The sequence below is a fragment of the Acipenser ruthenus genome, unplaced genomic scaffold (assembly GCF_902713425.1).
Source record: "Acipenser ruthenus unplaced genomic scaffold, fAciRut3.2 maternal haplotype, whole genome shotgun sequence".
Classification (NCBI taxonomy): Eukaryota; Metazoa; Chordata; class Actinopteri; order Acipenseriformes; family Acipenseridae; genus Acipenser; species Acipenser ruthenus.
Genome location: NW_026708237.1, coordinates 32,223 through 47,500, shown reverse-complemented (window position 1 = coordinate 47,500; position 15,278 = coordinate 32,223). Strand labels below are relative to the sequence as shown.

The 15,278-nt window shown below is 50.1% G+C and overlaps 1 protein-coding gene across 4 annotated transcripts; it reads right to left on the bottom strand.

The window, feature by feature from the left end:
- Nucleotides 1–5,837: 5,837 nt before the first annotated feature.
- On the bottom strand, nucleotides 5,838–14,670 carry LOC117397713 (ADP-ribosylation factor-like protein 3). 4 transcript variants are annotated; one of them, XM_059020463.1, is made up of 6 exons: nucleotides 14,541–14,670; nucleotides 10,908–11,051; nucleotides 9,434–9,550; nucleotides 9,065–9,115; nucleotides 7,718–7,903; nucleotides 5,838–6,198 (listed from the first exon to the last, which is right to left on the bottom strand). In XM_059020463.1, the coding sequence occupies exons 1-6, from the start codon at nucleotides 14,544–14,546 to the stop codon at nucleotides 6,151–6,153; spliced, it is 552 nt and encodes a 183-aa protein (XP_058876446.1). In that variant the 5' UTR covers nucleotides 14,547–14,670; the 3' UTR covers nucleotides 5,838–6,150. The 4 variants fall into 4 exon arrangements, with proteins under 4 accessions (XP_058876446.1, XP_058876447.1, XP_058876448.1 ...); XM_059020464.1 differs by having other exon boundaries at nucleotides 7,718–7,900; XM_059020465.1 differs by lacking the exon at nucleotides 9,434–9,550.
- Nucleotides 14,671–15,278: the final 608 nt, after the last annotated feature.

The window sequence follows — 15,278 nt, the reverse complement described above, 5'->3', positions numbered from 1 at the left end:
GTGAGTGCAGTGTGTTTCAGTCTGTGTGTGTGTGTGTGAGTGCAGTGTGTTTCAGTCTGTGTGTGTGTGTGTGTGTGTGTGTGTGTGTGTGTGTGTGTGTGAGTGCAGTGTGTTTCAGTCTGTGTGTGTGTGTGTGTGAGTGCAGTGTGTCTGTGTGTGTGTATGTGTGTGTTTGTGTGTGTGTGAGTGCAGTGTGTGTGTGTGTTTCAGTCTGTGTGTCTCTCGGTCTGTGTGTTAATATTTAGAACGATCAGCCGTGAACACACAAAGCTTAAAGCTTAAATAGCCAGCTTTCCTTTTCGATTATAGACTCATAAACAGCCCTGGAAGGTATGAATAAATCCAGAGAAACCGTCGCTGTGCAATTCACCCCACAGCTCGAACCTCGAACCGCTGCTTCACTGCCTGTAGGAAAGATCAGACAGTAAATCTGCACAGCAATTTAGCAGACCCCCACCCCCTCCGGTTATAATATGATTTACCATAATCATCTACCATGGTTTGTTTAATATGCTTTACCAGACCTCTCTGTGCTTTACAATGCTTCCCTATGCTTTACCAGACCTCTCTGTGCTTTACAATGCTTCCCTATGCTTTACCAGACCTCTCTGTGCTTTACAATGCTTCCCTATGCTTTACCACACCTCTCTGTGCTTTACAATGCTTCCCTATGCTTTACCAGACCTCTCTGTGCTTTACAATGCTTCCCTATGCTTTACCAGACCTCTCTGTGCTTTACAATGCTTCCCTATGCTTTACCAGACCTCTCTGTGCTTTACAATGCTTCCCTATGCTTTACCAGACCTCTCTGTGCTTTACAATGCTTCCCTATGCTTTACCAGACCTCTCTGTGCTTTACAATGCGTCCCTATGCTTTACCAGACCTCTCTGTGCTTTACAATGCTTCCCTATGCTTTACCAGACCTCTCTGTGCTTTACAATGCTTCCCTATGCTTTACCAGACCTCTCTGTGCTTTACAATGCTTCCCTATGCTTTACCAGACCTCTCTGTGCTTTACAGTGCTTCCCTATGCTTTACCAGACCTCTCTGTGCTTTACAATGCATCCCTATGCTTTACCAGACCCTTGTTTGATTTGGTTTTATGCTAGTGAGCAGTTCAGAGCTCTTTGTAGTGTGTTATATTTTTGGAACGCGCCCCGGGATGATTGTACAGGACGTGAAGGAGGCTGTATCAGTGAAATTGGCTGGGTGAGGTATGGTACATCAAACACAGACACACTCACAGACACACAGACACACACACAGACACACAGAAAAACTCGCCCAGTCTCTGTGAAAGGTCTGGGGGTCTGTGTCTGTGTGACAGGCCCATTCATCAGTTGCATGGCCTCTCAGCGCTGGCATTTCACACTCGATTCACCGCTGTCCACACTGCCAGGGAGACAGACAGAGAGACAGGCAGAGAGACAGGCAGACAGAGGGACAGACAGACAGACAGGCTGATAGAGACAGCTTGATCAGCCCCAGTGTGTCTAGGTAACAAGCTCAGGTGTGTCTTGTTAAACTCAGTGAAATCAGGAATGGCTCGGAGGGCTGTGTGATGGGAATGGCTCGGAGGGCTGTGTGATGGGAATGGCTCGGAGGGCTGTGTGATGGGAATGGCTCGGAGCGCTGTGTGATGGGAATGGCTCGGAGGGCTGTGTGATGGGAATGGCTCGGAGGGCTGTGTGATGGGAATGGCTCGGAGGGCTGTGTGATGGGAATGGCTCGGAGGGCTGTGTGATGGGAATGGCTCGGAGGGCTGTGTGATGGGAATGGCTCGGAGGGCTGCGATGGGAATGGCTCGGAGGGCTGTGCGATGGGAATGGCTCGGAGGGCTGTGTGATGGGAATGGCTCGGAGGGCTGTGTGACGGGAATGGCTCGGAGGGCTGTGTGATGGGAATGGCTCGGAGGGCTGTGTGATGGGAATGGCTCGGAGGGCTGTGCGACGGGAATGGCTCGGAGGGCTGTGTGACGGGAATGGCTCGGAGGGCTGTGTGACGGGAATGGCTCGGAGGGCTGTGTGACGGGAATGGCTTGGAGGGCTGTGTGACGGGAATGGCTCGGAGGGCTGTGTGGGCTATTTTTATTGCAAATGATAGCATGCGGTCGTTTAAAATAATAAATATATATATATATAATGATAATGAAGCTTCTTCAAATAAAATTATTAATCAAAGATTATAGAAGTACATTACCAGCCCCAGGGCTGCTGCAGTTCAGAAACGGCACTGATATTATTATTATTATTATTATTATTATTATTATTATTATTATTTATTTATTTGTCAGACGTCTTTATCCAAGGCGACTCACAGGTGTTCCAGGGCAGCACAGGGTTACAATGCAATCTTCATATTTAAACACAGTGTAGCTGACAGTCAGTGCAAATAATAATAATACTACTAGATTACAATATGAACTAGGATGCAGCCAGTTAGGATCACAGCAAGTTATATCTACAGTGACATGTTAGCAGTGCAGTAGTGCAAGGATAGCGCATCAGCTGAGGATCCAGTAACATGGTGCTGAGGTCAGGAGAGTCCAGTGCAGAGCAGGAGGGGCGGAGCAGGAGATCTGTCCCAGGGCGGTTTGGTTTCCACTGTGGGTCACCTGGCTGGGCCCCTGCTGTTATATGGGGCCCTCGCGGTCGTTCGTTACTGATCAGGAGACTGATAATGACCCTGCTGCCCTTAACGAGCGAGTTGGAGTTGAAAGGAAAGGGGACGCTAATTGAAAGATAAGCCATCAGGGTCCGGAGGTGTGAAACGGGAAGGAGGGGGAGGAGGGGGAGGAGGGGGAAGAGGGGGGCTCTTAATTAAGTCGCTTCACTCTCCCACCTTCAAGTGTTCCAGTTTCCCCCGTGAAAGGAGACTCGGTGCTGGGGGAGAGGCAGCAGTCGACCCTCATGATTTATGGCCTAGTGGAGGTCCTGCTGGTGCCTATGGGCCTGGAGAGATTGGGGTGTCAGTGTCTGTGTGTGTGTGTGTGTGAGTGTGTGAGTGTGAGTCTCTGTGTTGGGGGGGGTCAGTGTGTGCGTCTCTGTCTGTGTCAGTGTGTCAGTGTGTGTGTGTGTGTGTGTGCTAGTGTGTGAGTGCGAGTCTCTGTGTCGGGGGGTCAGTGTGTGTGTGTCAGTGTGTGAGTGCGAGTCTCTGTGTGGGGGGGGTCAGTGTGTGTGTGTGTGTCAGTGTGAGTGCGAGTCTCTGTGTGGGGGGGTCAGTGTGTGTGTGTCAGTGTGTGAGTGCGAGTCTCTGTGTGGGGGGGGTCAGTGTGTGTGTGTGTGTCAGTGTGAGTGCGAGTCTCTGTGTGGGGGGGTCAGTGTGTGTGTGTGTCAGTGTGTGAGTGCGAGTCTCTGTGGGGGGGGGTCAGTGTGTGCGTCTCTGTCAATGTCAGTGTGTGTGTGTGTCAGTGTGTGTGTGTGTGTGTGTCAGTGTGTGTGTGTGTGTGTGGGGGGGGGTCAGTGTGTGCGTCTCTGTCTATGTCAGTGTCAGTGTGTGTGTGGGGGGGGGGTCAGTGTGTGCGTCTCTGTCTATGTCAGTGTCTCTGTTTGTGTGTGTGTGTGTGTGTGTGTGGGAGGGAGAGAGAGTTGTTTATATATAAGTGATCCTTTCCTCTTTGTGTTTCTGTGTATTAGTGCCACTGTGTGTGTGTGTGTGTGTGTGTGTGTGTGTGTGTGTGTGTGTGTGTGTGTGTAGGAGGGATGGATGGAGGATGGATGTTTATGTACAAGTGTTTCTCTGCGGGACCCTGTCTCTGTGCTTTAGGGACCCTGTCTCTGTGCTGTAGGGTCCCTGTCTCTGTGCTGTTAGGGACCCTGTCTCTGTGCTGTTAGGGTTAGGGTCCCTGTCTCTGTGCTGTAGGGTCCCTGTCTCTGTGCTGTAGGGACCCTGTCTCTGTGCTGTTAGGGTACCTGTCTCTGTGCTGTAGGGTCCCTGTCTCTGGGATCCGCGGCTCGTGACACAGGCTCTGCATTCGGACTCAGTTCTGTCTGGCAGTTTGATTTTTGTATTTTGCAGCGAGGTCTTTGTCAGCCTGGATTCAGTGGTTCAGAGCGCAGTGCTGTGTTGTGTTTGTGTTTCTCAGTAAAAGGAAGAGAGCCTGTGATCGGGGGGGGGGGGGGCAGGGTGACAGGGACCTCCTGCAATCCCATTTCCTGTGCTGTAATGAGAGGGGACCCCGGGGGCAAAGGGCAAGACAGCCGGGTAACGAGGCAGCACTGCGCTCCCTGCAGGCAGACAGAGGAGGAGAGGAGGAGAGGGAGAGAGGGGGAGAGGGAGAGGGAGAGGGGGAGAGGGAGGGAGGGGGAGACGGAGGGAGGGAGAGGCAGAGAGGGAGAGGGAGGGGGAGGGAGGGAGGGAGAGGGAGGAGAGGGAGAGGGAGAGGGAGGGAGGGAGGCAGACAATGAAATGTTGTATGTTGACTATACCGTTGACTGTACCGTTCACAATACATCTAGACAGACTGACAATAATAATAATAATAACAATAATAATAATAATAATAATAATAATAATAAGAATAATAATAATAATATTCAGAAGCAACCCCTGAGTGTTCATGACCAGGTGCTCTCTCTCTCTCAATAGGAGAGGTTGGGGAGCGTTTTTACTTTATTAAAAAAATGTGTGCAAATGACAATTAGAAGTTAATAGTTTTGAGAATCAATAATAATAATAATAATAATAATTATAATAACAGATGAATTGTGAATGTTTGTCGCTGTACATTGTCTCTGAGAGCAGCGTCCTCTCTTTCTCAATTCCTCAACACCCTGCTTTGTTTTTTTGAAGGCTGTCCCAGTCCAGCCTCGGATCTGGTTTGATGACGCCGCGGTTTTTTGAGTCGGAACTTCAAAAGGTATCGCCGGTAATCAGAGAAGATTCAAATTCAAGAATGAAACAGACCGTCGAGTGTCTGGCTCCACCCGGCGGTCAAACTGAGAATAGCAGGCAAAGCTATTTTATCATTTAATTCCCAATTATAGCATGCGGTCGTTTAAAATAATATTATATATATATTAATGATAATGAAATGCACAATAACACCATGGGGGGAACTGCAGAATTACCGTGCAAATATATTGTGGTGACCTTTTCCAAGGTAGAGGTTGCATTGGCGAGTCCGGAGCGGCTGGTAGACTTTATAACAGCAACCAGCCCCCCTGCAACTCTCTGCTGCCCCCCAGTGGAAGTAGGAAATACATCCGTAAAAAAATAGAACAAGCGTGGTGTTCCTTTTATTATTATTATTATTATTATTATTATTTAGTCATTTACAGAGGCTTTTATCTCTTAGAGACTAGGGGGGTGAACTCTGCATCATCAACAACTGCTGCTGCTGCTGCAGAGTCACTTCCAATAGGAGCTCGTTTGTTTGACGTCTCATCCGAAGGATGGAGCACAAGGAGGTTCAGTGACTTGCTCAGGGTCACACACAGGGAGTCAGTGGCTGAGCTGGGATTTGAACCTCCTGGTATCAAGACCCTTTTATTTAACCACTGGACCAGCGAGCCTTCTCCATCCACTAGGGGGCCAAAGTGTTGCAGGGAGACCAGTCTGGTCAGGGCTGGGAATGAGACTCCCGCTGCACAGCAGTGTGATCCAGTCCTGGTTTCACTAGGAGTTTAATAATCGGACACACCTGAGCTTGTTACCTAGACACACTGGGGCTGATCAAGCTGCTAGTAAAACCTGGACTGGGTGATGCTGCTGTGCAATAGGAGTCTTATTGCCACTATAAGACTACCACTGCTAACATAGCACAAAGAAAATCAATTGAGAATCACAAACTTCTTAAGGAAAAGATGTGCAAGAATAACAAGCAGACAAGGACAGCTTCCTGATCAATTCTCTTTTTATCTCTTATTTCCATCCCTGCTTAAAAAAACTGCAAACTATTTGGAAAAGTCATTAAAGCTGCAGGCAGGCAGACAGACAGGGCTCCCCAGTTAAGTTTAATCAAAGCTCTCTCTCTCTCTCTCTCTCTCTCGTAAAGGGCTCTTATAAAACAAAACACAATGAAAGTCAGTGATCATCTGTGTTACGAATAGAGTTCAGTTAATTTATGAAAAATAAATAAAACCTTTTTTTTTATTTTCTTCAATAACTTAGTATACAAATCGTCACAGAGTCTCTCTCTCTCTCCTCGTTTATTTTTTCCTCGTTGTGATGTTCCTGCAGGCCCACGTCATCCCATCCTGGAAGCAACAGCAACACATTTAGCCGTTAGCAGAGGATATGAAAACACACGAGACAAAATACATGTTCTGATACAACTGTAAGTCAAATACACCGTGTGTGAGTGCGTGCCTGCACTCCCTCCCCTGTCACAGCAGTGTGAGTGTGTACCTGCACTCCCTCCCCTGTCACAGCAGTGTGAGTGTGTACCTGCACTCCCTCCCCTGTCACAGCAGTGTGAGTGTGTGCCTGCACTCCCTCCCCTGTCACAGCAGTGTGAGTGTGTGCCTGCACTCCCTCCCCTGTCACAGCAGTGTGAGTGTGTGCCTGCACTCCCTCCCCTGTCACAGCAGTGTGAGTGTGTACCTGCACCCCCTCCCCTGTCACAGCAGTGTGAGTGTGTACCTGCACTCCCTCCCCTGTCACAGCAGTGTGAGTGTGCACCTGCACTCCCTCCCCTGTCACAGCAGTGTGAGTGTGTACCTGCACCCCCTCCCCTGTCACAGCAGTGTGAGTGTGTACCTGCACCCCCTCCCCTGTCACAGCAGTGTGAGTGTGTACCTGCACTCCCTCCCCTGTCACAGCAGTATGAGTGTGCACCTGCACCCCCTCCCCTGTCACAGCAGTGTGAGTGTGAGTGTGTACCTGCACCCCCTCCCCTGTCACAGCAGTGTGAGTGTGCACCTGCACTCCCTCCCCTGTCACAGCAGTGTGAGTGTGAGTGTGTACCTGCACTCCCTCCCCTGTCACAGCAGTGTGAGTGTGTACCTGCACCCCCTCCCCTGTCACAGCAGTGTGAGTGTGCACCTGCACCCCCTCCCCTGTCACAGCAGTGTGAGTGTGAGTGTGTACCTGCACCCCCTCCCCTGTCACAGCAGTGTGAGTGTGCACCTGCACCCCCTCCCCTGTCACAGCAGTGTGAGTGTGAGTGTGCACCTGCACCCCCTCCCCTGTCACAGCAGTGTGAGTGTGCACCTGCACCCCCTCCCCTGTCACAGCAGTGTGAGTGTGCACCTGCACCCCCTCCCCTGTCACAGCAGTGTGAGTGTGAGTGTGCACCTGCACCCCCTCCCCTGTCACAGCAGTGTGAGTGTGCACCTGCACCCCCTCCCCTGTCACAGCAGTGTGAGTGTGCACCTGCACCCCCTCCCCTGTCACAGCAGTGTGAGTGTGAGTGTGCACCTGCACTCCCTCCCCTGTCACAGCAGTGTGAGTGTGCACCTGCACCCCCTCCCCTGTCACAGCAGTGTGAGTGTGAGTGTGCACCTGCACTCCCTCCCCTGTCACAGCAGTGTGAGTGTGCACCTGCACCCCCTCCCCTGTCACAGCAGTGTGAGTGTGCACCTGCACCCCCTCCCCTGTCACAGCAGTGTGAGTGTGCACCTGCACCCCCTCCCCTGTCACAGCAGTGTGAGTGTGCACCTGCACCCCCTCCCCTGTCACAGCAGTGTGAGTGTGTACCTGCACCCCCTCCCCTGTCACAGCAGTGTGAGTGTGCACCTGCACCCCCTCCCCTGTCACAGCAGTGTGAGTGTGTACCTGCACCCCCTCCCCTGTCACAGCGGAGCAGGCCTGGATCTGCCACGCTCGGTCCCGGATGATGTGCAGGTTCAGCCCCTCGGTGATCTCCGAGGCCGGCGCGGCGGTCAGCAGGTCCTGCTTGTTAGCGAGGATCAGGAGTGGCACCCCGGCCAGCTTCTCCTCCTCCAACAGCTCCGCCATCTCCTGAGCCAATCAATAATCAATCAATCAATAATAAACAGGACACCCCGGCCAGCTTCTCCTCCTCCAACAGCTCCGCCATCTCCTGAGCCAATCAATAATCAATCAATCAATAATAAACAGGACACCCCGGCCAGCTTCTCCTCCTCCAACAGCTCCGCCATCTCCTGAGCCGATCAATAATCAATCAATCAATAATAAACAGGACACCCCGGCCAGCTTCTCCTCCTCCAACAGCTCCGCCATCTCCTGAGCCGATCAATAATCAATCAATCAATAATAAACAGGACACCCCGGCCAGCTTCTCCTCCTCCAACAGCTCCGCCATCTCCTGAGCCAATCAATAATCAATCAATCAATAATAAACAGGACACCCCGGCCAGCTTCTCCTCCTCCAACAGCTCCGCCATCTCCTGAGCCGATCAATAATCAATCAATAATCAATCAATCAACCAACAGTAAACACCTGCATTCAATACAGCTCAGTGTTCAATACAGCTCAGTGTAGAGCTCAGTGTTCAATACAGCTCAGTGTAGAGCTCAGTGTTCAATACAGCTCAGTATAGAGCTCAGTGTTCAATACAGCTCAGTGTAGAGCTCAGTGTTTAATACAGCTCAGTGTAGAGCTCAGTGTTCAATACAGCTCAGTGTAGAGCTGTGTTCAATACAGCTCAGTGTAGAGCTCAGTGTTCAATACAGCTCAGTATAGAGCTCAGTGTTCAATACAGCTCAGTATAGAGCTCAGTGTTCAGTACAGCTCAGTGTAGAGCTCAGTGTTCAGTACAGCTCAGTGTAGAGCTCAGTGTTCAATACAGCTCAGTGTAGAGCTCAGTGTTCAATACAGCTCAGTGTAGAGCTCAGTGTTCAATACAGCTCAGTATAGAGCTCAGTGTTCAATACAGCTCAGTGTAGAGCTCAGTGTTCAGTACAGCTCAGTGTAGAGCTCAGTGTTCAGTACAGCTCAGTGTAGAGCTCAGTGTTCAGTATAGCTCAGTGTAGAGCTCAGTGTTCAATACAGCTCAGTGTTCAATACAGCTCAGTGTAGAGCTCAGTGTTCAATACAGCTCAGTATAGAGCTCAGTGTTCAGTACAGCTCAGTATAGAGCTCAGTGTTCAGTACAGCTCAGTGTAGAGCTCAGTGTTCTGTGACAGCAGGACTCTCACCTGTCCGGTCTCTTCAAACCTCTTCCTGTCTGCGCTGTCAATCACGTAGATCTGGGAAGAAAAACAGAAACAAGAGCGATCTGTTCCTGCGAACAGCAAGCCTCACACAGCGGCTGTGTGTCGAGAGCAGGTCCCCTCGCAGCGCGGAGCCAATGCGATTTAAAACAAGGACATCGTTTAAACTGAGCAAGGACCTTCCAACCTTGTGAAGACAGGGACCGAATGAAGACTCCAGTTCAACAGCGGTTTGATCCGCTCCGGGTTTCACTGCGAGTTTAATAATGAGACACACCTGAGCTTGTTACCTATGCACACAAGGTGGGAAGATGGGAAGGTGGTGGGGGGGGGGGGGGGGGTGGGACGACTCACCAACACGTCCGTGTTCTCAAAGTAATTGCGCCAGTAGGGTCTGATCTTCCTCTGACCCCCGATGTCCCACACGTTGAGCTTGAAACCCTGTGACTGCACACTCTTAATATTGAAACCCTGAGAGAGGGGAGAGGGCAGAGGGGAGAGGGCAGAGGAGAGGGGAGAGGGGGGAGAGGGGGGAGAGGGGGGAGGGAGGGGAGGGAGGGGAGGGAGGGGAGAAAGTTAGGGGGGAGGGGAGGGAGGGGAGGGAGGGGAGAAAGTTAGGGAGGAGGAAGAGGAGAGAGGGAGGAGAGGGTGAGAGGGAGGAGAGGAGAGAGGGATGAAGGGAGAGGAGGGGGAGAGGAGGACAGAGAGAGGGAGGAGGGAGGGGAGAGGAGAGGAGGAGAGGAGGGAGGGTTGAGGAGAGAGAGGGGAAAGTGAAGAGTCATAACCTTGACAGAAACCCGACTGACTGCACAGCCAACTCCCTCTATACTTCACTGACCCACTGTGTTTAATGAAGCATATCCAAAAAGCTGTGCTGTGGTATGCTGTGCAATGCTGAGCTGTGCTGTGCTGTGCTACGTTGTGTAATGCTGGGCTGTGCTGTGCTATAGTGCAGTGGGGGTGATGTGGCTCTCGTCCTCGGATGCCAGCTGCTTGAGCTGTGCTGTGTGCTGTATTATAGTGCTGTGTCCTGGGTACCTGCGTGGGGGTGATGTGGCTCATGTCCTCGGATGCCAGCTGCTTGAGCTGTGCTGTGTGCTATATTATAGTGCTGTGTCCCGGGTACCTGCGTGGGGGTGATGTGGCTCAGGTCCTCGGATGTCAGCTGCTTGAGCTGTGCTGTGTGCTATATTATAGTGCTGGGTCCTGGGTACCTGCGTGGGGGTGATGTGGCTCTCGTCCTCGGATGCCAGCTGCTTGAGCTGTGCTGTGTGCTATATTATAGTGCTGTGTCCCGGGTACCTGCGTGGGGGTGATGTGGCTCACGTCCTCGGATGCCAGCTGCTTGAGCTGTGCTGTGTGCTATATTATAGTGCTGTGTCCTGGGTACCTGCGTGGGGGTGATGTGGCTCACGTCCTCGGATGTCAGCTGCTTGAGCTGTGCTGTGTGCTATATTATAGTGCTGGGTCCCGGGTACCTGCGTGGGTGATGTGGCGCACGTCCTCGGATGTCAGCTGCTTGAGCTGTGCTGTGTGCTATATTATAGTGCTGGGTCCCGGGTACCTGCGTGGGGGTGATGTGGCTCTCGTCCTCGGATGCCAGCTGCTTGAGCTGTGCTGTGTGCTATACTATAGTGCTGTGTCCCGGGTACCTGCGTGGGGGTGATGTGGCTCTCGTCCTCGGATGCCAGCTGCTTGAGCAGTGTTGTGTGCTATATTATAGTGCTGTGTCCTGGGTACCTGCGTGGGGGTGATGTGGCTCTCGTCCTCGGATGTCAGCTGCTTGAGCTGTGCTGTGTGCTATATTATAGTGCTGTGTCCTGGGTACCTGCGTGGGGGTGATGTGGCTCACGTCCTCGGATGCCAGCTGCTTCAGCAGGGTGGTTTTCCCAGCGTTGTCCAGCCCTAGCAGCAGGATCCTGACCTCCTGATTCGGAGCGCTCTTCAACTTCCGCAAGATAGACAGCAAGCCCTGGCAGAGAAGAGAGAACGACGAGAGAGAAACCACTGGTTTTATATATCTATATACAGACACACACACACAGCTAACCCTGCTCACTGTGACTGCTACCTCGGCTCAGGAGACCGGTTTAAATAAGCTCACAGTCAGCCAGAGAAACAGGGCAGGCTCTTGTGATTACTGGAGCTAAATCTGCAGGGATCATTAGCTTGTTTATCAGAGCTGCTGTGCGCCGAGGGGATTAGGAGCCGGCTGATCTGACAGGAGCGCACGTCGGGGAGCGAGCTTGATGCAGCCTTTATCTGCAGGGTCTGGGGAGCTGCGTCTCCGAGCAGGGTTAGCTGTACAGTCCAGCAGTCACAGGGAGCAGGGTTAGCTGTATAGTCCAGCAGTCACAGTGAGCAGGGTTAGCTGTATAGTCCAGTCACAGTGAGCAGGGTTAGCTGTACAGTCCAGTCACAGTGAGCAGGGTTAGCTGTACAGTCCAGTCACAGTGAGCAGGGTTAGCTGTATAGTCCAGTCACAGTGAGCAGGGTTAGCTGTACAGTCCAGTCACAGTGAGCAGGGTTAGCTGTACAGTCCAGTCACAGTGAGCAGGGTTAGCTGTACAGTCCAGTCACAGTGAGCAGGGTTAGCTGTACAGTCCAGTCACAGTGAGCAGGGTTAGCTGTACAGTCCAGTCACAGTGAGCAGGGTTAGCTGTACAGTCCAGTCACAGTGAGCAGGGTTAGCTGTACAGTCCAGTCACAGTGAGCAGGGTTAGCTGTATAGTCCAGCAGTCACAGTGAGCAGGGTTAGCTGTACAGTCCAGTCACAGTGAGCAGGGTTAGCTGTATAGTCCAGTCACAGTGAGCAGGGTTAGCTGTATAGTCCAGTCACAGGGAGCAGGGTTAGCTGTACAGTCCAGTCACAGTGAGCAGGGTTAGCTGTATAGTCCAGTCACAGTGAGCAGGGTTAGCTGTATAGTCCAGTCACAGGGAGCAGGGTTAGCTGTACAGTCCAGCAGTCACAGTGAGCAGGGTTAGCTGTATAGTCCAGCAGTCACAGTGAGCAGGGTTAGCTGTACAGTCCAGTCACAGTGAGCAGGGTTAGCTGTACAGTCCAGTCACAGTGAGCAGGGTTAGCTGTATAGTCCAGTCACAGTGAGCAGGGTTAGCTGTATAGTCCAGCAGTCACAGTGAGCAGGGTTAGCTGTATAGTCCAGCAGTCACAGTGAGCAGGGTTAGCTGTATAGTCCAGTCACAGTGAGCAGGGTTAGCTGTATAGTCCAGTCACAGTGAGCAGGGTTCGCTGTACAGTCCAGCAGTCACAGTGAGCAGGGTTAGCTGTACAGTCCAGCAGTCACAGTGAGCAGGGTCAGCTGTACAGTCCAGTCACAGTGAGCAGGGTTAGCTGTATAGTCCAGCAGTCACAGTGAGCAGGGTTAGCTGTACAGTCCAGTCACAGTGAGCAGGGTTAGCTGTATAGTCCAGTCACAGTGAGCAGGGTTAGCTGTATAGTCCAGCAGTCACAGTGTGCAGGGTTAGCTGTATAGTCCAGTCACAGTGAGCAGGGTTAGCTGTATAGTCCAGCAGTCACAGTGAGCAGGGTTAGCTGTACAGTCCAGTCACAGTGAGCAGGGTTAGCTGTATAGTCCAGTCACAGTGAGCAGGGTTAGCTGTATAGTCCAGCAGTCACAGTGAGCAGGGTTAGCTGTACAGTCCAGTCACAGTGAGCAGGGTTAGCTGTATAGTCCAGGAGTCACAGTGAGCAGGGTTCGCTGTACAGTCCAGTCACAGGGAGCAGGGTTAGCTGTACAGTCCAGCAGTCACAGTGAGCAGGGTTAGCTGTACAGTCCAGTCACAGTGAGCAGGGTTAGCTGTATAGTCCAGTCACAGTGAGCAAGGTTAGCTGTATAGTCCAGCAGTCACAGTGAGCAGGGTTAGCTGTATAGTCCAGCAGTCACAGTGAGCAGGGTTAGCTGTATAGTCCAGTCACAGTGAGCAGGGTTAGCTGTACAGTCCAGTCACAGTGAGCAGGGTTAGCTGTACAGTCCAGTCACAGTGAGCAGGGTTAGCTGTACAGTCCAGTCACAGTGAGCAGGGTTAGCTGTATAGTCCAGCAGTCACAGTGAGCAGGGTTAGCTGTACAGTCCAGTCACAGTGAGCAGGGTTAGCTGTACAGTCCAGCAGTCACAGTGAGCAGGGTTAGCTGTACAGTCCAGTCACAGTGAGCAGGGTTAGCTGTACAGTACAGTCCAGTCACAGTGAGCAGGGTTAGCTGTACAGTCCAGTCACAGTGAGCAGGGTTAGCTGTACAGTCCAGTCACGGTGAGCAGGGTTAGCTGTACAGTCCAGTCACAGTGAGCAGGGTTAGCTGTATAGTCCAGCAGTCACAGTGAGCAGGGTTAGCTGTACAGTCCAGTCACAGTGAGCAGGGTTAGCTGTACAGTCCAGTCACAGTGTGCAGGGTTAGCTGTACAGTCCAGTCACAGTGACCCTGGAGACGCGAGTGGACGCCACTTCCCCTTCACCAGTACTGCGGCAATTAGGCAGCCGCCTGACACACACAATCCGGTTAGTTTAATTAACATCAAACTGCGCTAAAGCCAAGGAGTCCGGGTCAGAGATAAGCCAACCCTGCGCTCAATTACTCTGGAGCATTCGCGGTCAACTCCAGCGTTTCAATTCCAATCCGCTTTATAAACCAATCCCCGGTTCCAGTGGGAGGACTGGTTACCGGCGCCGGAAAGGTGCGCTGGGTTTGATGTGGGGGGCTCTGCCTCGTATTTAGATGTGTATCTATTATTACCTTGCGTACCTTTTGTAATCAATCCTAATGACATATAATATAAATAATAAACACAGACCTGTACTTACAGCGCAGTATCTAGGCGTGCATTAATTAGAAGTCTTTATAATTTACTACGCGGTCATTTAATACAGAGCGCATCAGATAATTTCATTCGACTCATTTTGATTCGGTTTTTATTTATTTATTTATTTATTTATTTAAAGTTTGATTAATTCACACATATACGCTTTATAAAACACCGTATTAAATATATATATTTTTTATATAATCGCGTTCACACTCTCTCGTTGAAAGATAACGGGGACTTGCATAACTTATATTTGTAGTTATTATTAAAATAATATTTTAAAAAAACACGACACAGATTAGCAATCGTCGCAAATAAAATAAAAGTCATACAAAATTAAATGACGAACTCCTGCGCAAATTTAACGACGAATAATGAAGATGACATTCATCGGGTCTTTATATATATATATATATATAATATCTTAATCGCAATTTTAATTACTCGACCGTTTAAACACAGACGCGTTATTTTTTTTCATTTTAAGGAAATGATAACACGTTGATTCTGAGACGTGCTGCGGTGCGCTCTGTGGTCCGGTAACTTCTCAAAAGAAAATAACAATGAGAAGAATTAGAATAAGTTAATAATAAGCGGCGGGTCCGGTCCGGTCCGGTCCGGTCCGGTCCGCCCTCACTCACCATCATGCCCTCGACCCGGTCCGGCTGCTTGTTTATAATTTACAGCGTCGCTGCTTCTCTCCGACCTCAGAGTCTTCCGTTGCCATGGAGGCCGTGACGTCATGCAAACAGTCTCCTCTCCCTGGCGACCCCTGCCGGTCGAAGGACTGAATTGCGCGCTGATATAATTATTATTATTATTATTATTATTATTATTATTATTATTATTATTTATTTCTTAGCAGACGTCCTTATCCAGGGCGACTTACAGTCGTAAACAAAAATACATTTCAAGAATCACAGTGCAAGTAATAATACAATTAAGAGCAAGATAAATACAACCCCATAAGCGCCGCCAAGGTTTTTTTTTTTTTAAATAAAAGGCAACAAGGATTTTTTATAACAATACAGTATATATTTTTTTTAATTTAAAAACGCTTAATTGCATTTGCATATTTTTGTATATTGTAAAAATGCCGTGTTACTCAAGGTGATATCAATTATAGACATTGAAGAGTTGATACTGGTAAATAGATTTAATTGCTATAATCAATAATTGATTTATTTCCGAAGAAGACCTTTTGAGACCTTGCAAGCTTGTGATTAATTATTGTTTTAGTTTGTCTGTCATCTCTGGACCGATACGGTTCCCATTTCATCATCAACGTCTGTATTTTCAGAAACAAACAAGAAACGAACTGAACAGAATCAACTACAAAGTTTCGATTTCCTCATGGAGCTGCTCTAGTTTTTTTTTTA